This window comes from Bombina bombina, chromosome 2, assembly GCF_027579735.1.
Source record: "Bombina bombina isolate aBomBom1 chromosome 2, aBomBom1.pri, whole genome shotgun sequence".
Taxonomy (NCBI): domain Eukaryota; kingdom Metazoa; phylum Chordata; class Amphibia; order Anura; family Bombinatoridae; genus Bombina; species Bombina bombina.
In genome coordinates this window covers 273,911,369-273,938,501 of record NC_069500.1, presented here as the reverse complement: position 1 = coordinate 273,938,501, position 27,133 = coordinate 273,911,369, and the positions used below count along the sequence as shown (strand labels likewise).

The 27,133-nt window shown below is 36.3% G+C and overlaps 1 protein-coding gene across 3 annotated transcripts in view; it reads left to right on the top strand.

The window, feature by feature from the left end:
• Window positions 1-27,133, top strand: part of MCC (MCC regulator of WNT signaling pathway) — a 1,086,108-nt gene that overhangs the window by 398,587 nt on the left and 660,388 nt on the right. The window contains exon 1 of one of the 3 annotated variants that reach the window (XM_053701550.1): window positions 12,294-12,823. The exons of the other annotated variants lie outside the window; for them this stretch is intronic. Coding sequence (XP_053557525.1) covers window positions 12,698-12,823 — 126 coding nt within the window. The 5' untranslated portion in view covers window positions 12,294-12,697. Of the gene's footprint in view, window positions 1-12,293; window positions 12,824-27,133 lie in introns of those variants that run through there. 3 annotated transcript variants of the gene reach the window in all.

Below are 27,133 nucleotides of genomic sequence, written 5' to 3'. Positions count from 1 at the left end.
GCAAATCGGGACAGATGGCTAGCAACTCAGGACAGACCCCTAAAATCGGGACTGTCCCGTGAAAATCGGGACAGTTGGGGGGTATGAATTTGAACCAATGCATTCCTTTCATATCTATCTCTTATCCTGGAAAGTTATTTTCTTATCAATTTCCTCAGCTAGGAGAGTTTTTGTGAGAGTTTCAGCTTTATCCTGTGATTCTCCATTTTTAGTTTTTCACAAAGATAAGGTAGTTTCTTTTGAAAATATAAATCAGGAGATTGTTGTTCCTCCTTTGTGTCCAGATCCTACTAATTCTAAGGAACGACTTTTATATAATCTTTATGTAGTCAGAGCATTGAAGTTGAATCTTCAAGTTACTAAGGAGTCCAGACAATCTTCCGGATTGTTTGTTCATTACTCTGGGACTTGTAAAGTTCAGGAGGCTACTTCTGTAGCTTTGGCCTCTTGGCTCAAACAGGTAATTCATAAGGTTTACTTGGTGGCGGGAACCTAGCCCCTAAATTACAAGATCAGTTGCAACTTCCTGGGCTTTCAAAAATAATGCATCTTTGTAGCAGATTTGCAAAGCTGTAACAATCTTCTCTGCATACCTCTTCAAAATGTAACCACTTTGATGTTTTTGCTTCTTCACAATCAGCTTTTGGCAGCAAAGTCCTTCAGGTCGCAGTGTCTAATAAATAGGAACTAAAGTGAAAATTGTCCCACCCACTCCGTAACATTGACTATATGCTTGGGCATTATTCCCACTTATGGAGCCCTATTAACTATCATCATTATACGGAAAAAATAAATAAATTTATGCTTACCTGATAAATTATTTTTTTTCGGAATGATGATAGTCCATAGGTCCCATCCAATTTATTTTTTTTGGGTGACAGTTCTAATTTTCACCTCTATAGACTATGCCTTTGTTGTTCCTCCCTATATGTTTAATATTCTCTGTTCGGTTATGCGTTAAAAGAGAGATGGGAGGGAATTTAAGCTCTTGTGTGGGTTCTTGGCCTCCTCCTAGTTAGTGGGAATTATACCCAACATGTTATGGAGCCCTATGGGCTATCATCATTCTGAAAGAAAATAATTTATCACATAAGCATACATTTAGTTTTTCAACAAAGGATACGAAGAGTACAAAGCAAATTAGATAATAGAAGTAAAATGGAAAGTTCTTTAAAATTGCATGCTCTATCTAAATCATAAAAGTTTAATTTTGTTTCTTTTTAACTGTATATGTGCAAACAAAGTTTATGCTATATATGTGTATTAGTTTGTGATTGGTTAGCAAGGGTTCTTTTGTTTTCTGGGACAATATGCCCATTTGACATAATAAAGTTGCATAATTCACTGCAAAATTATTCTCAGATATGAAAGTACATTTCCATGCAGCTTACAGTTTGTGCTTTAGGTCCCTTTAAATTCACTTATGTTATCAAATTTACTTTGCAATGCACTACTGGGAAATCACTGGTGATTGCTGGCTACTCATGATTCAGATAGAGTATACAATACTAAACATCATTCCAAATATATGATCAAATTTGCTTCATTCTCTTGGTATCCTTTGTTGAAGGAGCAATGCACTACTGGGAGCTAGCTAAACTATATTTTGTGAGCCAATGACAACCTAGGTATGCTTTTCAACAAAGGATACCAAGAAAAACAAAACAAATAAGATAATTGAAGAAAATTTGTTTAAAACTGCATAATTTATATGAATCATAAAAGGTTCATTTTGACTTGCTGTTAATTTAAACACATAGTAATATGCAAGCAATAGTAAAATGCTCTAACATACAGCTTTTTATTTTTGTATTTATATCCCTATAGCTATAAAAAAACAACAACACATAGACACTATAAAGATAAACTATGACATTTTTATTTTTTATTGGTGTTTTATATAAAATATCTTATGAAATATTAGGAGGAATGGGAGAATTAACTATCTCCCAGTTTGGAACCATAGGTATATATTTATGTGTATGAACATATGTACCTGTTTTTCCAAAAGCTTAGTAAACTTACTTTGTAGATCTGTTTATTATTCCCAGTATTGATTTCCTGTTTAATTTGTTTGTACTATGAATTATTGTATTACTGTGCTTGCTGTTCCCATAACTTTTGCATTAAAGGATGGTTTACAATATATACAATAAGTAATCCATCACACTGCACCTAAACATTGGATGTTTACTGCAAAGGACGATTACCAAAGTATATCATCACAGTAAAGAAAATTGTGAACAGATTGCAGTTGTTAAATTGTTATTTATGCACATGGTCTTGTGCTTAGGATTTACTGGCTCACAGTGAATATTTACAGTTGTGGCTTTAACGAGAATTCCCTGCTGATCGTTATACATTTATGTGATTGGATTGGGGTGGATTGATAGAGGTGCAATTAGACTTGTTTTTTTATGCAAATAATATCAGGAAACATTCTTACTGGAATTTTGTCCTGATATGACACCAAAATAACCTATCCAAACTCTTTAGGGGAAATGTTAAAGCCAAATGTAATTGGTGGTTCTTTAAATGGGCCAATGGCTTTCTTTGTAATTGTGAAATGAGTAGCATAAAATTGTTTTAATAAATTAAGAATTAGTTTTAATAATACATTGTTTATTGATTTTGTACTGGAAATAAGTGGGAACTAGGATTCCAAGCGGGGGTGACCAGGGAAGTGTGGTGACAATAACTCTCAAAAAAACTTTACTCAAAATTGAATTGTGATTTTATCCACTTGGCACTTGCTGCCCAGCCAGTGATCAGGTTAAAGTGGTATATTAGGTCTTATCGTATATATCTTGTATCTTACCCAATTGCCCTGAAACTAGTCTGCAGATCAGACCCTATTGCCTGCAGTCAGTTATATACCCATATTGTAACTCAGGTTGAAACCCATGATTCTGAGGTCTGTTAGCCATATACCCTCATCAGTACTTAAACTAAACCCAATCAGTGTTCAGTTTTTGCAAATATTTTACTGGACAGTCAGTTGAAATACCAGACTGTTATTTACAGGACACCTGGCAACCCTAGAGAGGAAAATTTAAAGACAAATGATTTGAGAGATGTATAGTATAGTATGCCTTTGGTTGCAGCAATGCCAATATCTGTATATTAAAGGGTTATAAAACTTTTCTTTTGTAATTAATTTAACAATTACCAGCAGTTAGTTTAAACATCACACTTCTTAATCAGTTTACTTTTATTTGTAAACGAAGCTTCATTTCCCATATAAATTATATTATTACATACGCTGAAAACGTCTCTTACGACCGCCCATAATAGAAGGAAGGCTTTACAAATAATATATGCAAAGCTATCATCCAATTGTGCAGCAGAACTGTATATCTTATTTAAATATTCATAAACTCCTTCCTTTTCCAACATCGCATGCGCATTGTACAGCTAATGCCATAGCCTCCATTTTCTTTACCCACTGCCCCGCATGCTCACATAGCATAATCAATTGCTCGTCAGTCTAGGGGGTTATACAAAAATTAAAAAAATGCTCATCAGTCTAGGGGTTTGAAAAATACTTACCTAAATAGTTACAGATGATGCTGCTGCTCCGTGCGCTTCTGACTGCCTCCGCTGTGTCTTTTCATCTTCAACCACTCCCACCGCAACGTCACCAGCCTTCATCAGCACCCGGCACTGTGTAGATGACGCACCGGCTATCACTGAAGAAGTGAAGTTAGTTTTGCGCATGCGTTGCCACAGACTATTGCAAATGCGGGCCACCATCATTGTTCTACATATATAGAACTCAGTTATTCGCTCTGCATAATGATGTCCAAGTGTGGTTTGGCAGAAAAAATAATTTCAAGAGCAAATTACGGGTAAATGCTAAATAAATGCCTAATACATGGTATTTGCATAATTAAAGGGACACTGAATCCAATTTTTTTTCTTTCATGATTCAGATAGAGCATGTAATTATAAACAACTTTCTAATTTACTCCTATTATCAATTTTTCTTCGTTCTCATGCTATCTTTATTTGAAAAAGAAGGCATCTAAGCTATTTTTTAGTTCAGAACCCTGGACAAAACTTGTTTATTGGTTGGTCAAATTAATCCACCAATCAGCAAGAACAACCCAGGTTGTTCACAAAAAATGGGCCGGTATCTAAACTTACATTCTTGCTTTTCAAATAAAGAAACCAAGAGAATGAAGAAAATGTGATAAAAGGAGTAGATTAGAAAGTTGCTTAAAATTGAATGCTCTATCTGAATCACGAAAGAAAAAAATTTGGGTTCAGTGTCCCTTTAAACAACAGGATGCGATGCTTAGAAAAATATAAAAACATTTTTGGGGTTTACTTTCCCTTTACGTCATCATGTGGTCGCAGTTATTAGGTTTGTGCATTTGGCAGATTCTTTAGCAGCCGAGTGTGGAAGAAGGCAGCCCCTTGCGTTCTTCAGCTATTTTCAGGGCCGAATTCCTTCTTGTGAAAGTGCAACATACTAAGATCTGTGAAAATCTATCTGAAACAGTGATTTTACCCATTGATTGCCAGAGATTGACATGCAGTATAACAATTAAACATTGAATATCATAGACAACCAATCACTGCTTTGTAACACTTGCATTATTGGTATTACCCTTTAAATGCCATAAATAATACTGGAGCAGTTATTTACGTTGATATGGTATGGTGTCCTCATATTGCTGATCTGGGCTTGTGTGGCTTTTAAAAACAGCAAGGTTCACAAATATTGGTTCCAAAGACAATTTAGATATCTTATACTGTGTATTTGTTGAGGCCCTCTTACTTTATAGTCATTTAGATAAATACTCTGTATATTGTGAAAGGGGTGAGGAGGGGTAAAGGAGTCATATGTGGTTAAAACAAACAATTTTTGTCTTACTAAAACGAACTATTGCATTATATGAACATTACATTTCCTATGCAATTAAAGGAACTTTAAAAGTTGAATTGTAACCCCTTGTACTATATGGGCGTAGGTAATATTTTACAGAGTTCTTTGCCCAGTGTACCTTTGTGACGTATGGTGCAGAATGCATCTGCCTTTATATGGTAAGGGAGCACTGATTGTCCCTTTACAGTAAACTATTTTAAAGGGACATGAAAGTCAACATTTTTTTTTAAGATTTAGACAGAAAATACAATTTTAAACAATTTTCCAATTTACTTTTTTAAATCTAATTTACTTAATTTCTTTCATGTAATTAGCAAGAGTCCATGAGCTAGTGACGTATGGGATATACATTCCTACCAGGAGGGGTAAAGTTTCCCAAACCTCAAAATGCCTATAAATACACCCCTCACCACACCCACAAATCAGTTTTACAAACTTTGCCTCCTATGGAGGTGGTGAAGTAAGTTTGTGCTAGATTCTACGTTGATATGCGCTCCGCAGCAGTTTGGAGCCCGGTTTTCCTCTCAGCGTGCAGTGAATGTCAGAGGGATGTGAGGAGAGTATTGCCTATTTGAATGCAGTGATCTCCTTCTACGGGGTCTATTTCATAGGTTCTCTGTTATCGGTCGTAGAGATTCATCTCTTACCTCCCTTTTCAGATCGACGATATACTCTTATATATATACCATTACCTCTGCTGATTCTCGTTTCAGTACTGGTTTGGCTTTCTACTACATGTAGATGAGTGTCCTGGGGTAAGTAAGTCTTATTTTCTGTGACACTCTAAGCTATGGTTGGGCACTTTTATATAAAGTTCTAAATATATGTATTCAAACATTTATTTGCCTTGACTCAGGATGTTCAACGTTCCTTATTTCAGACAGTCAGTTTCATATTTGGGATAATGCATATGAATAATTCATTTTTTTCTTACCTTAAAAATTTGACTTTTCCCTGTGGGCTGTTAGGCTCGCGGGGGCTGAAAATGCTTCATTTTATTGCGTCATTCTTGGCGCGGACTTTTTTGGCGCAAAAATTATTTTCTGTTTCTGTCATTTTTGACGTTCTTTTGCGCCAAAAGTGTCGGCGTTCCGGATGTGGCGTCATTTTTGTCGCCAAAAGCATTTAGGCGCCAAATAATGTGGGCGTCTTTTTTGGCGCTAAAAAATATGGGCGTCACTATTGTCTCCACATTATTTAAGTCTCATTATTTTGTGCTTCTGGTTGCTAGAAGCTTATTCACTGGCATTTTTTTCCCATTCCTGAAACTGTTATTTAAGGGATTTGATCAATTTTGCTTTATATGTTGTTTTTTCTATTACATATTGCAAGATGTCCCACGTTGAAGCTGAGTTAGAAGATACTGCTGGAAAATCGCTGCCTGGTGCTGGAGCTACCAAAGCTAAGTGTATCTGCTGTAAACTTTTGGTAGCTATTCCTCCGGCTGTTGTTTGTATTAATTGTCATGACAAACTTGTTAATGCAGATAATATTTCCTTTAGTAAAGTACCATTGCCTGTTGCAGTTCCTTCAACATCTAAGGTGCAGAATGTTCCTGATAACATAAGAGATTTTGTTTCTAAATCCATTAAGAAGGCTATGTCTGTTATTCCTCCTTCTAGTAAACGTAAAAAGTCTTTTAAAACTTCTCATTTTTCAGATGAATTTTTAAATGAACATCATCATTCTGATACTGATATTGGTTCTTCTGATTCAGAGGATTCTGTCTCAGAGGTTGATGCTGATAAATCTTCATATTTATTTAAAATGGAATTTATTCGTTCTTTACTTAAAGAAGTCCTAATTGCATTAGAAATTGAGGATTCTAGTCCTCTTGATACTAAATCTAAACGTTTAGATAAGGTTTTTAAATCTCCTGTAGTTATTCCAGAAGTATTTCCTGTCCCTGGTGCTATTTCTGAAGTAATTTCCAGGGAATGGAATAATTTGGGTAATTCTTTTACTCCTTCTAAACGTTTTAAGCAATTATATCCTGTGCCATCTGACAGATTAGAATTTTGGGACAAAATCCCTAAGGTTGATGGGGCTGTCTCTACTCTTGCTAAGCGTACTACTATTCCTACGGCAGATGGTACTTCCTTTAAGGATCCTTTAGATAGGAAAATTGAATCCTTTCTAAGAAAAGCTTACTTGTGTTCAGGTAATCTTCTTAGACCTGCTATATCTTTAGCGGATGTTGCTGCAGCTTCAACTTTTTGGTTAGAAGCTTTAGCGCAACAAGTAACAGATCATAATTCTCATAGCATTATTATTCTTCTACAACATGCTAATAATTTTATTTGTGATGCCATCTTTGATATCATTAGAGTTGATGTCAGGTATATGTCTCTAGCTATCTTAGCTAGAAGAGCTTTATGGCTTAAAACTTGGAATGCTGATATGTCTTCTAAGTCTACTCTGCTTTCCCTTTCTTTCCAGGGTAATAAATTATTTGGTTCTCAGTTGGATTCTATTATCTCAACTGTTACTGGAGGGAAAGGAACTTTTTTACCACAGGATAAAAAATCTAAAGGTAAATTTAGGTCTAATAATCGTTTTCGTTCCTTTCGTCACAACAAGGAACAAAAGCCTGATCCTTCATCCTCAGGAGCGGTATCAGTTTGGAAACCATCTCCAGTCTGGAATAAATCCAAGCCTTTTAGAAAACCAAAGCCAACTCCCAAGTCCACATGAAGGTGCGGCCCTCATTCCAGCTCAGCTGGTAGGGGGCAGATTACGTTTTCTCAAAGAAATTTGGTTCAATTCCGTTCACAATTTCTGGATTCAGAACATTGTTTCAGAAGGGTACAGAATTGGCTTCAAGATAAGGCCTCCTGCAAAGAGATTTTTTCTTTCCCGTGTCTCAGTAAACCTAGCGAAGGCTCAAGCATTTCTGAAATGTGTTTCAGATCTAGAGTTGGCTGGAGTAATTATGCCAGTTCCAGTTCTGGAACAGGGGCTGGGGTTTTATTCAAATCTCTTCATTGTACCAAAGAAGGAGAATTCCTTCAGACCAGTTCTGGATCTAAAAATATTGAATCGTTATGTAAGGATACCAACATTCAAGATGGTAACTATAAGGATATCCTGCCTTTTGTTCAGCAAGAGCATTATATGTCCACAATAGACTTACAGGATGCATATCTGCATATTCCGATTCATCCAGATCACTTTCAGTTTCTGAGATTCTCTTTCCTAGACAAGTATTACCAGTTTGTGGCTCTACCGTTTGGCCTAGCTACAGCTCCAAGAATTTTTACAAAGGTTCTCGTGCCCTTCTGTCTGTAATCAGAGAACAGGGTATTGTGGTATTTCCTTATTTGGACGATATCTTGGTACTTGCTCAGTCTTCACATTTAGCAGAATCTCATACGAATCGACTTGTGTTGTTTCTTCAAGATCATGGTTGGAGGATCAATTTACCAAAAATTTCATTGATTCCTCAGACAAGGGTAACCTTTTTAGGTTTCCAGATAGATTCAGTGTCCAGTGACTCTGTCACTAACGGACAAGAGACGTCTAAAATTGATATCAGCTTGTCGAAACCTTCAGTCACGATCATTCCCTTCGGTAGCTTTATGCATGGAAATTCTAGGTTTTATGACTGCAGCATCGGACACGATCCCCTTTGCTCGTTTTCACATGCGACCTCTTCAGCTCTGTATGCTGAACCAGTGGTGCAGGGATTACACAAAGATATCTCAATTAATATCTTTAACACCGATTGTACGACACTCTCTGATGTGGTGGACAGATCACCATTGTTTAGTTCAGGGGGCTTCTTTTGTTCTTCCGACCTGGACTATAATTTCAACAGATGCAAGTCTGACAGGTTGCGGAGCTGCTTGGGGGTCTCTGACAGCACAAGGGGTTTGGGAATCTCAGGAGGTGAGATTACCGATCAATATTTTGGAACTCCGTGCAATTTTCAGAGCTCTTCAGTCATGGCCTCTTCTAAAGAGAGAATCGTTCATTTGTTTTCAGACAGACAAAGTCACAGCTGTGGCATACATCAATCATCAAGGAGGGACTCACAGTCCTCTGGCTATGAAGGAAGTATCTCGAATTCTGGTATGGGCGGAATCCAGCTCCTGTCTAGTTTCTGCGGTTCATATCCCAGGTATAGACAATTGGGAAGCGGATTATCTCAGCCGCCAAACGTTACATCCGGGTGAATGGTCTCTTCACCCAGAGGTATTTCTTCAGATTGTTCAAATGTGGGGACTTCCAGAAATAGATCTGTCCAGATCCAGGGATCCTCAAGCGGAAGCAGTGGATGCATTGTCACTTCCTTGGAAGTATCATCCTGCCTATATCTTTCCGCCTCTAGTTCTTCTTCCAAGAGTAATCTCCAAGATTCTGAAGGAATGCTCGTTTGTTCTGCTGGTAGCTCCAGCATGGCCTCACAGGTTTTGGTATGCGGATCTTGTCCGGATGGCCTCTTGCCAACCGTGGACTCTTCCATTAAGACCAGACCTTTTGTCGCAAGGTCCTTTTTTCCATCAGGATCTCAAATCCTTAAATTTAAAGGTATGGAGATTGAACGCTTGATTCTTAGGCAAAGAGGTTTCTCTGACTCTGTGATTAATACTATGTTACAGGCTTGTAAATCTGTATCTAGGGAGATATATTATAGAGTCTGGAAGACTTATATTTCTTGGTGTCTTTCTCATCATTTTTCCTGGCATTCTTTTAGAATTCCGAGAATTTTACAGTTTCTTCAGGATGGTTTGGATAAAGGTTTGTCTGCAAGTTCCTTGAAAGGACAAATCTCTGCTCTTTCTGTTCTTTTTCACAGAAAGATTGCTAATCTTCCTGATATTCATTGTTTTGTACAAGCTTTGGTTCGTATAAAACCTGTCATTAAGTCAATTTCTCCTCCTTGGAGTTTGAATTTGGTTCTGGGGGCTCTTCAAGCTCCTCCGTTTGAACCTATGCATTCATTGGACATCAAATTACTTTCTTGGAAAGTTTTGTTCCTTTTGGCCATCTCTTCTGCCAGACGAGTTTCTGAATTATCTGCTCTTTCTTGTGAGTCTCCTTTTCTGATTTTTCATCAGGATAAGGCGGTGTTGCGAACTTCTTTTAAATTTTTACCTAAGGTTGTGAATTCTAACAACATTAGTAGAGAAATTGTGGTTCCTTCATTGTGTCCTAATCCTAAGAATTCTAAGGAGAGATCATTGCATTCTTTGGATGTAGTTAGAGCTTTGAAATATTATGTTGAAGCTACTAAGAATTTCCGAAAGACTTCTAGTCTATTTGTTATCTTTTCCGGTTCTAGGAAAGGTCAGAAGGCCTCTGCCATTTCTTTGGCATCTTGGTTGAAATCTTTAATTCATCATGCTTATGTCGAGTCGGGTAAAACTCCGCCTCAAAGGATTACAGCTCATTCTACTAGGTCAGTTTCTACTTCCTGGGCGTTTAAGAATGATGCTTCGGTTGATCAGATTTGCAAAGCAGCAACTTGGTCTTCTTTGCATACTTTTACTAAATTCTACCATTTTGATGTGTTTTCTTCTTCTGAAGCTGTTTTTGGTAGAAAAGTACTTCAGGCAGCTGTTTCAGTTTGAATCTTCTGCTTATAATTTCAGTTTTTTTCATTTAATCTTTATTTTGGGTGTGGATTATTTTTTCAGCGGAATTGGCTGTCTTTATTTTATCCCTCCCTCTCTAGTGACTCTTGCGTGGAAAGATCCACGTCACTAGCTCATGGACTCTTGCTAATTACATGAAAGAAAACATAATTTATGTAAGAACTTACCTGATAAATTCATTTCTTTCATATTAGCAAGAGTCCATGAGGCCCACCCTTTTTTGTGGTGGTTATGATTTTTTTGTATAAAGCACAATTATTCCAATTCCTTATTTTTTATGCTTTCGCACTTTTTTCTTATCACCCCACTTCTTGGCTATTCGTTAAACTGATTTGTGGGTGTGGTGAGGGGTGTATTTATAGGCATTTTGAGGTTTGGGAAACTTTGCCCCTCCTGGTAGGAATGTATATCCCATACGTCACTAGCTCATGGACTCTTGCTAATATGAAAGAAATGAATTTATCAGGTAAGTTCTTACATAAATTATGTTTTTTAATATTTTTTGTTGTTGAAGAAGCAGCAATGCTTACTGGGAGCTAGCTGAAATAATAGGAGAGCTAATAACATGAAGAATAAATGTTCAGCCACCAATCAGCAGATCCTGAGCCTACCTAGGTATCTTTTTCAACAATTGATACTAAGAGTACAAAACAAAATAGACAATGGAAGTAAATTGAAAAGTTGTTTAAAATGAAATGCTCTATCTGAATCATAAAAAAAATGGGTTTCATGTCCTTTTAATCCTAGAGGCTACTGTTAGTCTGAGGAGGGACTGGAATAGAGAAGTAGGGGTGAATGAGTAGTAAGTAGTAGTGAGTAAAGGTGGAAGAATCATGTAAAAAAGACTGGTGTGGGGATAGATTGTAGAGAGGTGTGCCAGAAGGACACACATATATATATATATATATATATATATATATATATATATATATATATATATACCATCTGTATTGTAGTATATAAGTTGATAGGTCAGAAATGCAGCAGTTCATAAAAAAAGAACAAATCTGAAGAATGGTTATAACAAATATACCAATGAATGCAATAAATAAATAAATCATTGTGTCTGGATGTATCAGTGTTATTCATTTATGTTTTGGGACTTTCTTTACATGTAGGTTTGTGTCACCCGTGCAAGCATAAGCAATGCCATAAATCTTACTAAAAGTATTTCTTTTTTATGCTTAGTGTTTCAAATGGCCATAAACCCCAAATGTTTTGTTCACAATTCAAATAGAGCACACAACTGTAAACAATCTTCCATTTTACTTCTGTAATCAATTTAGCTTCATTCTCTTGGTATTTTTTGTTCAAGGAGCAGCAATGCAGTAGTGAGCAAGCTAGCTGAAAATATCAGGTGAGCCAATGACAAGAGACATAACTGTAGCCACTAATTAACAGCTAGTTCCTAGTATTGCATTACTGTTTGCTTTTAAACAAAAATATGAAGAAAACAAGTCAAATTAGATGTGAATTATGAAAGAATGTGCAGCTTTTATATTCCTTCAACGGTAAAAACAAACAATACATTGTAGTCTATGACTGTATAATTAGCTTTAAAAAAATCCTGTTCATTGTAGCTTATTCTATAAACTTCTCTACCAGGTTTGGAGTAGATGAGCAAGCCTGAAGCAGCAGTACATTGTCTGCAAGCTTTGCCCACGTGCCGCAGCCGACTCAGGGACAAACCACAACATATTCATTCAGAGATGTGCTGGCAACAAGGTGTCCTCATTTCCAAAAAGAGTAGCTCCCTGCTCCCCCCTCTGTTCTGTGTCACTGCCCCAGCACCGCCCCATCCAGTGCTCACTAGCCAGCAGCAAGACAGCTGTTTTTGATCACAAAGCCAGGCACTCAAATCTGAAGAGAGAAAAGAAACTTTAACATGAAGTGGACGGCTGCTGCTCCTATGAGTTACTGAATGTTGTGTATTGTTTTCTGTATATTGCATGAGGAGACACGGTGAGCCTTAGGGGGAGGTGTCTTGCATGCAAGCCACAGACTGGCCAGCTAGAGGCACAGCTGCAGCCCTGCTTCCTACATGGACCTGAGCTGCTCATCCACAGGCAGTGTGCGAGCCTGGCTGCTCTGCATGTTGCACTTCCCAGACAAGCAGGCTCACTAGCTGCCGCTGTAGTGTGACACACTTGTAAAAGTTGTGCCTGAGCAATGTGTACAGCACAGCAGAGACTGAGAGGTGCTGTCAGGGATGCAACGTGTGTGCCATAAAGGAAGGAAAACATTGCAGGAAAACACCTACACCCTGCAGGCTGGAATCATGAATGCTGGAGTAGGGATTAAATATGGGGAAGAATCAAACGTGGAGCTCACAGAGGTAAGTGCATAATTATTTATCTAACATACTGAATATAGCACCCATTGAGTGCTAGAAATGTTGTTTATCCGCATCTGGTAGCCAAAGGTTTAAGAATATGCAAAATCTACATCACTGCATCCAATTTTCTGCACATGGTCATGCTTTTCATATTTTCCCAGCTTTTGTATTGGCAAATATTACAATGCTGAGTGTGTGTACATAAAGACATGCAGAAATAATAATACATTTTATGATGAACTAATAGTATATGATATGCAACAGAACTTAGTGAGCTGCTGAGGTTTTTATTATGATTTCATTTTCTCAGGGATTTTAGTGTTTAACAATAAAGTGCTGTTTGATTTCAGCTAGGTGTTTTTGTAACTGGAATTCAGACAGTGATGCTGTAGTAACCCCTGTGATGTTTGGTTACAAGCTAATGGGCTTAGAATGTCATACCTGTTTCAGTCTGCATTTTCTTATTGATATGCTATTCTGTGTGTGTGACTGCCACTCTTTTTAAAGAACTGAAGAATGATTGTGTAAAATGCACAATTATATATTACTTTGTTCCTTTAAGCAACACCCCTCTGTTCAGCAATCAAGGGGTTACAGACAGTAGTCATATGTCAGGTCTTTAAATCTCAGAAAAACCAAGGTACAGCTGCCACACATAGACTTCCAATCTATGTGGTGTCACTTGATCTGGCATAGAATGCTATTCCTTCTGAGTGTTATCGTAATGGGGGATGGGTCAAAGGAAGTTCAAGCCTTGGGGAAGTTTTTTCCCTTATGTATGTGCCCTTTGCAAACTGCTACAACTAATAACACTATTTCATTGGAAATCCTGCCAACCCTACTTACTCTATTTGTGTTGCTAACTGTATCTCTCTGTCTTATTTTATTTTTGTTTTATTAATTTTACATATAATTAAAATGGAAAACGTAATGACAGCACAGCAAAATATTTATTTTAAATCCTTTCAACAGATATCTGTGTATATAATCATTGGCCCACTGACTTGTTTGCAGACCTACACCTTCCATTCACAATTTCTGTCTGCTTCAAGGTATTCTTTGGCATCCTTGGTCAGTAGATGGAAGAACATTCTGTAACTGCAGTTAATGACTCAGATTTCCTTGTGGACTTTGGTCCTTGTAAAGATTCAAATGTTTACAATTACATTCTCGTGTGGCCTTTTCAACACAATGACCTACATTGTATAATTTACTTCTTTCTAATGGCCTGTCAGATTCATTCATAAAATAGGTACAAAGGTTTATGCATTTTAGTATATGCCAGAGCATTCAATCCATGTCTTTTTTTTATTACTATAATTTATTATTTTGTTTCTATTAAATATAATTATGACAGATTAAAAAACCCTTGTTAGTCTATTACTGTAATAATCTACAGCCCCACTGGGTCAAATTGAAGTTTGTTTCCTCCAATGGTTAACCCCTTTACTGCTAGAGCCAAATCAACATATTGTCATATTGTTTTGGCAGCATGTAGCTCTGTGAAGTATATGCTTTATAATTATAATGTCATAGTGAGAATTATGGACAGTAACATGTTAGTGTATTATAGCATGTGTCTGATGTAGAAGGCTGCCATATTGATCTGAATGTGCACAGTGTGTTTGTGGTCAACTCTCTTAGAACCACTTGCTCAAGGTCACAAAATCCCTTCAAGTATCCAGTTTCACTAGTGTCGGTAGTCAGGTTTGAATGAATTAGCTGAGGTAGATAATACTTTTCAATTTAACATGGCACTGTTTATTTTGTGTGTGTATTTGTGTCTCAATATTTATTTCACTGTGCATCATGTGTTATGTTAAATGTTTAAAGGGCAATAATAGTAAAAAATGATTTGATCTAATTTGTTAGACCTACACTACTGTAGCAAAAGTGGTTAAACACATAGTAGAAGTGCCTCTTGGAGCACTACTGGTCCCGAGCAGAACCTGCTGTATCCAATCAGCAGTACTAGTAGACACTGACAAACTACTAACACTGCTGATTGGCTTAGCTGCAGTTAAAAACACAGTAGTTTAGGGTCGATAGTGTTAAAATGACATTCTCTAATGAATCAAAGCCTGTCTTTTTTTGACTATTATTGCCCTTTAAATGGACATGAAAGTCAAAATGAAACTTTTATGATTCAGATAGACTGTCATTTGCATCTTTTAGCTCAGTTACCTCTTTCCCTTGCCATACATTTGTTGTAGCTTTGCTCCTTTCCAAGACAGCATACTGAGGTAGGCCCAGGGGTTGTGCACCTGCCTTGAGCATTATATGTATAAGATTATGACGTTGCTGCTATATAGTGCTGAAGACACTTGCTCAGTATCGGGTCATGGAAAGGAGCAATTTTACAACTAAGAATACCAAGGAAACAGTAATTTTGATAACAGAAATAGATTGAAAATTGTATTTTTGTTAATTGTATGCTAAGTCTGAAACATTTTAACTTTGACTTCCATGTCTTAAGTTTTTTAAAATTTGCTTAAAGGGACAGATAGGGCATGCAATTTTAAACAACTTTCTATTTTACTTTTATCATCAAATTTGCTTTGTCCTCTTGGAATTCTTAGTTGAAAGGTTGAGGTGGGCTCATATACAAATTTCTAAGCCTTGAAGGCCGCCTCTTATCTCAGTGCATTTTTACAGTGTTAGATAAAAATTGTGCTCACTCCCATGGAGTTATTTATGAGTCAGCACTGTTTGACTAAAATGTAAGTCTTTTTAAAAGATCAGAGATAAGGAGGCAGTCTGCAAAGACTTAGATACAAGGTAATCACAAAGGTAAAAAGTATATTAATATAACCGTGTTGGTTATCCAAAACTGGGGAATGGTTACTAAAGAGATTATCTATCTTTTTTTAAAACAATAAAAATTCTGGAGTAGACTGTCCCTTTAAGGTGCGGTACAATATACTTTTAGTCTGGTTATTATGATGTAATCCCCTTTTTTACAGTTGATTCATTTATTTTTTTTAAAAAGTTAAATAATGTATAGCAGGGATTTGTTTACGTTTCATGCAGCCCTAAGCAAAGTAGAATCTCACTGTCTATCTCATTTGCAATTCAAGAGCAGTATTAACCCTTTCTCGGCCACATACACAGGATTAGTAACCCCTTCCCAGCTACATACACAGGAATAGTAACTTCTTCTTAGCCACATACACAGCAGTGGAAACCCCTTCTAAGCAACATATACATTCTCAAATAGAGTAATATTAACCCCTTGTCAGCTGCATGTATAGCTGCAAGAATAACTTATGAGACACAAATAGATAAATGAAAAAGCTAGACACACATATACAGTGGATATAAAAAGTCTACACACCCCTGTTAAAATGTCAGGTTTCTGTGATGTAAAAAAATGAGACAAAGATAAATCATTTCAGAACTTTTTCCACATTTTAATGTGACCTATAAACTGTACAACTTGATTGAAAAACAAACAAACTTCTTGGTGGAGGGAAGTAAAAATAAAAAACTAAAATAATATGGTTGCATAACTTATAACTGGGGATGTAGCTGTGTTTAGAATTGAGCAATCACAATCAAAATCATGTTAAATAGGACACACCTGCCATCATTTAAAAAAAATGCATCTGATTAACCCCAAATAAAGTTCAGCTGTTCTAGTGGGTCTTTCCTGACATTTTCTTAGTCGTGTCCTACACAAAAGCCATAGTTCGCAGAGAGCTTCCAAAGCATCAGAGGGATCTCATTGTTAAAAGGTATCAGTCAGGAGAATGGTACAAAAGAATTTCCAAGGCATTAGATATACCATACAGTGAAGACAATCATCATCAAGTGGAGAAAATATGGCACAACAGTGACATTACCATGAACTGGACGTCCCTCCAAAATTGATAAAAAGGCGAGAAGAAAACTGTTCTGGGAGGCTGCCAAGAGACCTACAGCACCATTAAAGGAGCTGCAGGAATATCTGGCAAGTACTGGCTGTGTGGTGCATGTGACAACAATCGCCCGTATTCTTCATATGTCTGGGCTATGGGGTAGAGTGGCAAGACGGAAGCCTTTGCTTACGAAAAAAAACATCCAAGCCCAGCTAAATTTTGCAAAAACACACCTGAAGTCTCCCAAAAGCATGTCGCAAAAGGTGTTCTGGTCTGATGAAACCAAGATTAAACTTTTTGGCCATAATTCCAAAAGATATGTTCGGCGCAAAAACAACACTGCATATAACCAAAAGAACATCATACCCACAGTGAAATATTTTGGTGGCAGCATCATGCTTTGGTTATGTTTTTCTTCAGCTGGAACTGGGCCCTTAGTCAAGGTAGAGGGAATTATGAACAGTTCCAAATTCCAGACATTATTGGCACAAAACCTTCAGACTTCTGCTAGAAAGCTGAACATGAAGAGGAACTTCATCTTTCATCATGACAACACCCCAAAGCATACATCTAAATCAACAAAGGAATGGCTTCACCAGAGGAAGATTTAAGTTTTGGAATGGCCCAGTCAGAGCCCAGACCTGAATCCAATCGAAAATATGTGAGTGATCTTAAGTGGGCTGTGCACAAGAGATGCCCTCACAATCTGACAGATTTGGAGTGTTTTTGCAAAGTCAAGATGTGCCATGCTGAAAAACTCATACCCAAAAAGACTGAGTGCTGTAATAAAATCAAAGGGTGCTTCAACAAAATATTAGTTTAAGGGTGTGAACACTTATGCAACCATATTATTTTATTTTTATATTTTTTCTTCCCTCCACCTAAAAGATTTCGGTTTGTTTTTCAATTGAGTTGTACAGTTTATAGGTCACATTAAAGGTGGAAAAAGTTCTGAAATGATTTATCTTTGTCTCATTTTTTTATATCACAGAAACCTGACATTTTAACAGGGGTGTGTAGACTTTTTATATCCACTGTATGTTAATTTGAGAATGGTTACCAAAAACCTGTAAATTCAAAATAGTCCACTAAAGGGACATAAAGGGCTCAATTTATCAAGCAAGGATGGACAGGGGTGTACATATTCACTCCTGTCTGCCCCAGCTCGCCTCTTGAGGGCAGCAATCGGCTGCTGGAATTTACCATTGCACGCAAGACTGAGCAGGAGCTGTCTATCTCCCCGATTGGACGAGACCGGGGCAAATCGAAATTCTCCACCTAAGAGGTGGAGCAGAGGGTAAGGAAGTAGCAGCCTCAGGACCGCCGCTTGATAAATCCTAACTGCAGGTTCTCTTGTGAGAAACTGCAGTTAAAGGGAGGGGAAGGGCTTGATAAATGGAGCCCCAAATGTGAAATAAAATTGCTTTTGATGTGTTAGAATAATGTATTGTTGCGCTGTTAGTTATATATACCTGTGTTAACCACTGCAAGGTGTTTAAACACAAACGTAAAGTCAGTTCCAGTAGCAATGAACTACTGTGGCTATCTGAACACATCTGGTGAGCCAGTGACAAGAGGCATATGTGCATAGCAACCAATAACCAATAGAACAAAGTCAATTTGATTAAAAAACCTGCATGCTAACCATCCATAGACTAAAGTAGATCACTCTGGGATGCACATAAAACAGGTTATCCGTGGAGATCTAATTAGTATCAAAGCACATCAAATTAGACAAAATAACATACTTCTTAACAATACACTTTCTAACCTTTTTTTATCTAGAAACCCAACTTAAATTAAAACCCAGTGATAATCAACTAGTACAAAACATTGCTGAATGTAAATTGCAGATTAATACTTTAATGGGAAAAGAATGCAAAAAGAATGTCCTCAAATTACAACAAAAATACTACGAAGGTGGTAACAGGAATGGTCCATTGTTAGCTAGAAAACTAAGAAGAAAAATACATAGGAATTACATTCTAACACTTAAAAACATTTCACCTCTTAGCCAATACCCGTGCAGTAAATCCGGCTTGGCGCCCATGGGAGACGGATTTACCGCACGGCTATTGGCTAAGAGGTGAAAACGTCACCTCTTAGCAAAAAAATTTTTTAGCTGTGGGCAGCTGTAGCAGCTAAAAACGGCGATCGGTTAAAACAAATAAAGGAGCTTTCTACATGAAGTATCTTATACTTCATGAATGAAATTCCCCTTTATTTGTTTCAAAAGTCAATACTAGCGTTTGTAAAACGCTAGGATTTACTTTCACTTTAATTCATATTCCTCCTAGTCCTATAATTTCTGCAATTTCTGCTTTCTCTTCTCCCCAGAGGCACTTTAAACCTGATATAGTGCAGCTATTTTGAGATTTTTGAATTTTTGTTATTATCATCAAATTTTTTTAGGTACAGGGATAGCCGTTATTTTGACAGTGATGTGTGATAATAATAAAAAATAAATAAAAATACAAATACATAAAACAGACTAAAGAAAACAACTTCAAGAGTAGGATGTCCCTGCATCAAAAAGCTTACAATCTACAGACTGACATTGTCAGCTAGATTCAAAAATATTTGCTGTGTGAGTGCAGGTGTATTTTGTTACTTCTGTTGTAAACTGTTATTCTTAATAGCGGATGGCTGTAATTAACTTGTGTTCTGCAAGTATTCACAGCTACACTTGATTTTGAATAGCGCAGAGTGTCTAAAATTTCATCCTCAAACAGTGTTCCTGACTCGGCACAACAGAGAGACCAGGAACATGAATTGTTCTAGGATTTTCAAGGAGTTTATCCATGGCCTGCTCTTCAGTAGCAACCCAGTACAATGCTATTGGAATTCAGTTTCAAATGGCACCACATGCATAATATCATGATGCCAATGTCTCTGCGTGCCTGAACTTTGATTGGTATGTATGCTGTAGACTCTGTGCACAATCAGCACCTGTTAGTGTACATAGCGCACAAAAATAGCTAGTTCAACCATTTTTGTTAATGCACTTTTCACTGTACAGCACCAGCATACCATTGATTTCCATGTCCATCTAAGCAGCATTTTTGTACAAAAAGGCAAACAACATTAAAACGTTTAGTACCAGTGAGTTAATATAATAAGACATACGTTCAGTTCACTTCAAACGTCAACATGAACTGGCAATTCTCATATTTTTTGCTGTTCTGGCTATGAAATCTTTTGGAAACAGATGTATTTATCTACTGTACCAGGTCTGGAATGACTCTTGCACAGCTCTTTCCTCATGGACAGGAGAATATATATTAACCCTCGTGTGTTTTAAATAGGGCAGGCCCCTATAGCTGGTCACAGATTATTTACAATTTTCCAAGAATGGCAGCACGGTATTTCTCCAGACTTTCTTCCCCTTATCAGATTTTTTAATGCAGTTCCCCAATCAGTAGAACTTCAATGAAGATACAACCAACATAGTGCAATACAGCTGAAGATAAAATTGCACTAAATGGAATATACTCACAAGCAGGTTTGTGAAAGTTGCGCTTTTATTACAAAACTGCCAGAATCCTCTTTACATCGAAAGATTTTCAATTTAATAAAATATAAAAAACAGCTCAACCACCTTTTTCAAGAGTGATTACAAAAGTCAGCGAGCTATAAACACACGCCTTCCTGACAAAGAATATATACCCTGTATGCTCTGTCTGAATCATTTTTTTGTTTCATATCCCTTTTAAATGGCTGTTAAATTTGTTTTGTTTTTGTATTTCAGTCATATGAGTGTCTTTAGTTTAATGTCACTTGTTAATCTTATTGTTCATGTAAAATCACAACAGTTTTTTAGCTGAAGTAAAACAGAGGCTGATAAGTTTATAAAGTGTGTTAGACAGCCAGAATATTAAGGTGCCAGCTTTATAGGAGCCAGGCAAGGATGTGCGTGTGTATATAGACATGTGCAGAATTATTTAAACACAGTCTGGCGTAAAATGTATAATGCTGAGAACAAAGTGAATTTTATAATATAAATAAATTGGAAATTTTTAAAATTATTCATATGTGCCCGAAAGTATTGATACCCTTGCATTTTTTTGTCATCCATACATTTTTCAATTGTGCACAGTGTTTGGAGCAAATTCTTCCTTATTCTAAAATGAGCTGGTCAATACTATTGATACCCTTTAAAAGTTACAATGCAAAATTGTTTTGTAGTGATACTTTAATCAGACCACTCTTATAATTAGTATCACTTGTGTCTTCAATCTTATAATCACTCATTCACCCAGTTTTAATGGAGCAAAGTACTCACTGTTGTGTGTCACTGTGTATCACACTGAATAAAGATAAGGAAAACCATAGAGTTGTCTGAGGAGGTTAGAAAGAAGGTAATAGCAAAACATGGTCAATGTAAAGACTACAAGATCATCTCTAAAGAGATTGATGTTCCTGTGAGCACTGTTACCAACATTATTAAGTTTTAGGTACATGGAAGTGTAGCCAACATTCTTGGACATGGTCGCAAGAGGAAAATTGACCCAAGAATGATGAGATTGTTTGAATGGTGTAGAAAGAAACAAGGACAAATTCAAAGCAAATCCAATCCAACGTTGAAGCTCAATGTGCAAGATATGAAAATGCATCATTCATAGCTGTCTGAATGAAACTAGGCTCCATAGTAGAAGACCTAGGAAGACCCCACTTCTAAGAGAGAAACATAAAAAAGCCTGACTGGAGTTTGCCAAAATGCATGTTAACAAGAAACAGTCCTTCTGGGAGAATATTCTATGGACAGACAAAACAAAAGTAGAGCTTTTGGACAAATCACAACAACTGTGTTTACAAAAGGAAAAAAATAATCTTCCAAAGAAAAGAACACCATCCTTACCGTGAAACATGGATGAGGCTCAGTGAAGTTTTGGGGTTGCTTTACTGCCTCTGGCACTGGGTGAAAAGAATCTGTAAAGGGGACAATGGAATCAGAAGACTATTAAAGCATTCTGGAGCGAAACGTACTGCCCACTGTCTGAAAGCTGTGTCTCAGCTGCAGGTCATAGGTTCTCCAGCAGGATAATGATCCAAAACATACCTCAAAAAGCACCCAAGAATGAATGAAAAGAAAACATTGGAGAGTTAAAAAGTGTCCTCCTAAGAGTCCAGATTTCAATCCCATTGAACATCTGTGGAAAGAGCTGAAACTCGCAGTTGGGAAAAGGCACCCAACAATCATGGGAGAACTGGAGCAGTTTAATCAAGCAGACTGGGCAAAATCCCAGTTGAAATATCTTATTCAGAGCTAGAGAAAGTGCTTGATTACAGTTAAAGGGACACTGAACCCAAAAAATTTCTTTCGTAATTCAGATAGAGCATGAAATTTTATGCAACTTTCTAATTTACTCCTATTAACAAATTTTCTTCATTCTCTTCATATCTTTATTTGAAAAGAAAGAATGTAAGTTTAGATGCCGGGCCATTTTTGGTGAACAACCTGGGTTGTTCTTGCTGGTCGGTGGATAAATTCACCCACCAATAAACAAGTGATGTCCAGTGTCCTGAACCAAAAAATGGTTGACTCCTTAGCTTAGATGCCTTCTTTTTCAAATAAAGATAGCAAGAGAATGAAGAAAAAATTGATAATAGGTGTAAATTAGAAAGTTGCTTAAAATTGCATGCTGTATCTGAATCACGGAAGAAAAAAAATTTGGGTTCTGTGTGCCTTTAATGACTACAAAGGCTGTTTAGAGTTACCAACATTTTTGTCTGTGCTATTCTCATTTGTTTTACTCTTTAAAGTAATATGTGAAGTCATAAATGAAACGTGAAGTGAAAATACTTTTGTCAGTTTTTACATGGCTCAGAGAAAATTTATGCAGTTTCCTAAAAAAGTGGAAAGATACCAATACTTTTCAGCCACATCTGTATACTCTGTCTCAAATACAAAAGAGAAATACTTGGATTTGTGTCCCTTAAAAATTACCTCCATTTTTTTTATATCTGTGTCATTTATTATACAATATAAATGTTCTTTACTTATCTGCCTGAAGATGGCAGACCTCGTGTTTAGTTAAATACTGTAAGTCACCTAACCAGACTTTTAAAAAGAAAACACCTATCCATTCAACTTGAAACCTGGTGCAAGGTAAGTATGTGGGCAGTGCATTTTATGTGAGATCTAATGGAGATGGCTTTTATAAAGCAGTGGATTTTATGTAAGATCTAATGGAGATGGCTTTTATAAAGCAGTGGATTTTATGTAAGATCTAATGGAGATGGCTTTTATAAAGCAGTGGATTTTATGTAAGATCTAATGGAGATGGCTTTTATAAAGCAGTGGATTTTATGTAAGATCTAATGGAGATGGCTTTTATAAAGCAGTGGATTTTATGTAAGATCTAATGGAGATGGCTTTTATAAAGCAGTGGATTTTATGTGAGATCTAATGGAGATGGCTTTTATAAAGCAGTGGATTTTATGTGAGATCTAATGGAGATGGCTTTTATAAAGCAGTGGATTTTATGTGAGATCTAATGGAGATGGCTTTTATAAAGCAGTGGATTTTATGTGAGATCTAATGGAGATGGCTTTTATAAAGCAGTGGATTTTATGTGAGATCTAATGGAGATGGCTTTTATAAAGCAGTGGATTTTATGTGAGATCTAATGGAGATGGCTTTTATAAAGCAGTGGATTTTATGTAAGATCTAATGGAGATGGCTTTTATAAATATGACCAAATCATAATTTGAAATACATTTGTAAGTGCGTCTTGTAAAGCATTTCTCTGGCAGTGCAAGGCTCAATAAACTTATATGGAACCTAGAATCCTGCACCATGTGTCTTAGGAGCCAGGAAAGGAATGGTTATATGTCTAATAATCCATACACAAGTAACATTTGGAGGTGATGCCGTCTGTTATTTTGAAGCCCTCCGGTACTAAATTTAAATAATAATCTTTATTCAGCCAGAGTTCTTTTGATGAGCCTACAACTTAAAGGGACATTTATACACTAAATTGTTCTTTGCATAAATGTTTTGTAGATGATCCATTTATATAGCCCATACAGGTTTGTTTGTTTTTGTAAAAATCTATAGTTTTGTTGATTTTCAGACTCTTAACCAAGCCCCAAAGTTTTAGGAGTATACTGATGTATACCTACTAGAGCGTGCTCCTGTTTGTGTAAAGGGTCTTTTCATATGCAGAGGAAGGGGAGTGTCTGCTTTCACTGGGTGTCCCAGTCAACCTAATCAAAAGTGCTATAAACTGGGAGCTTCTAAGTAAGTTTTTAAAAGGTTTTATACTGGACTTTTAGATCAGCATCTGTGCATATGATTCTTTATAGTAGTATCTATTACATGCATTTATATGAAAATTGTGTATACTGTCCCTTTAATGGGATAGTCTAATCAAAATTAAACTTTCTCTTGGTATCTTTAGTTGAAAAAGCAAGAATGTAAGCTTAGGAGCCGGCCTATTTATGGATTAGCACCTGAGGTAGTGCTTGCTGATTGGTTTCTAAATGTAGCCACCAATCAGAAAGTGCTACCCAGGGTGCTGAATCAAAATTGGACCGACTCCTAAGCTTACATTCCAGCCTTTTCAAATAAAGATACCATAAGAACAAAGAAAAAATAATAATAGGTGTATATTAGAAAGCTGTTTAAAATTGCATGCTCTATCTGAATCATGAAATTTCATATACCTTTTATGTTATACATTTTTTTTTTTTAATCAAATGGAGTTTGGTTTGTAAGAAGAGGTTATGGAAATTAGTATATATTAGCAGAAACGCACTGCAGAAGATCTACTTAAAAAAGTAAAAATAAAAAACATTTACATTGTTTAGAAGTTCAGATAATACCCTTTGAAAAGCCTTTTGAGTATGTTTATCTTATCCTCTCTGCTATGGCTGGTTAAAGGGACACTGAACCCAAATTTTTTCTTTCGTGATTCAGATAGAGTATGAAATTTTAAGCAACTTTCTAATTTACCTGGGTTGTCCTTGCTGATTGGTGGATAAATTCATCCACCAATAAAAAAGTGCTGTCCAGGGCCTGAACCAAGAAAAACATTTAGATGCCTTCTTTTTCAAATAAACATAGCAAGAGAACGAAGAAAATTTGATAATAGGAGTAAATTAGAAAGTTCCTTAAAATTGCATGCTCTATCTGGATCACAAAAGAAAAAATTTGGGTTCAGTGTCCCTTTAAGGACAGATATAAATCAATTCCTACACTGACAAATCTATGGCTAGAGTTTAATAGGAATGGGAATCTGAATGGGGCATTAAACTTCTGGACACAGCACAATGGTTACTACTCGCTTTCATTTTCCTCCTATACCTGCCTTTTTTGCAGTGTTGCTCTATTATATTAACCTCTTATTAGTGCCAATTGGTGAACGTTTCATACTGGGTGCTACCATCTTGGAGCTCACATAATGTTTCAACCTGTGACAGAAATAGTGAAAGTCAAAGATCAGTGATGCTGCTGGCTTTTGCACATTGGTTCTGTGTGCTTTGGGTTAGCACATACAGTACAGAGCAATTGTATACACAGTTTACAACAGTGTTTTTCAACCAGTGTGCCGTGAGAGATCCTCAGGTGTGCCGCGGCAGACTGACAACAGTGCGGGGGTGTCCCTCTTTCAAATTTTGAAATATTGGGAGGTATGTGACAGGCTCATCAGGCATCATTTACAACCATGACATTGACATTCATTCACAGACAATCATTATGATTGTTTGTGAATGTCAATATGTCATGTATAGTTTGTAGGAGGCATGGCATGACAGCACAGTACAGTGTGTGTGTATATATATATATATATATATATCCTGTATTAGGCTACAATGTGTGATTTTGTAACATTTTGGGATGGTGGTGTGCCGCAGGATTTTTTAATGTAAAAGTGTGCCACGGCAAAAAAAGGTTGCAAATCACTGGTTTACAAGTTCTGCAACATGCGTAAAAAGCCACATGAATAAGATGCACTAAAGCAATGCAGCCAATGCAACAATGTGAAGTGCCAGCTCTTTATCATTCACGCTAACCTAAAGCGCACAACACAGCTGACAATAATTTGTAAGACCACGGATCTCTGAATGTTTATCACTTCTGTCACAGAGTGCAAGGATACCTAAGCGCCAAGATGACGGTGCACAGTGTAAGGATTTGGAGTGTTACCAAACAGATATAAGGGATTAAAACAAGCAAATGATTTAGAAGAGAGCAGCAGTCAAAACAATATCATGGTGTGTAGTAACCATTATATTGTAGTTGTTCTCAGCAGTTTAACTTCCCTTGAAGTCTGCAGGATCCCATGTCAGATCCCCCTGCTGCAAAAAAATACTGTTTTCAGAGGTAACAGTGGGAAGAGAAAATAGACTTTCCTTATTTTGTGTACATTTTTTTTAATCATATATAATTATTCTTTTTAAAGAGCTATAATGCATAATGTTTGAGTTCAATGCGCCATTTCTTTGTTTTTCTTTATTTTTATTTATTAATTTATTAAAGTAGTACTCCATTAGAGCCAAACTGTTACAAAATGGCATGTAATGTCAGCCTAATCAGACAGGTGTAAAACATAAACAAATATATACATTAGATACAACACAAATCCTCTAGTATGCTACAAAATAACTAGGTAGTTTTGTATTTTACAAATACAGTACAGGTAGAAAACCCTTTATCCAAACTGATTGGGACTGGAAAAGGTTTAGATTTTGGTATATTTGCATCTTTAAATGGGTCAGTTTGGAGAGGGGACGCAACCAATGTGTAAACATCTTATGTCATCTAGGCAATATTAATGTCATAAAACAGCTTATGAATGTAACCTAACGGTAGTTTTATATCATTTGTATTACTTTTGTACACATCGTACCCTCAGTAAAAATAGTACTTTAATCAGAATGGTAAGATTTGTTGTTTTAAATAAATATGGACTACTATTTGCAGTTTAGGACACAAAAAACAAACCAAAAGCACAGCAAGAGAAGATTGCAATTTAAAATTTTAATAATATTTTTTTTTCTTTTTTAAATATCAATTAAAAAGTTTGGATTGCAGAATAAATTTGGATTTTGTAATTCTGGATTTGGGGATATATATATATATATATATAGATATATAGATATAGATAGAGAGAGAGAGATATAGATATATAGATAGATATATAGATAGATATATAGATAGATATATAGATAGATATATAGATAGATATATAGATAGATATATAGATAGATATATAGATAGATATATAGATAGATATATAGATAGATATAGATAGATATAGATATATAGATATAGATAGATAGATATATATATATATATATATATATATATATATATATATATATATATATATATAATATATATGCGTGTGTGTGTGTGCCCCACTTAAAGAAAAAAAAACCACACCAAAATAAAAAAAACTATGCTAACACTAAACTACAGCAGTAACCCTTAAGAGGACCTTTTGTA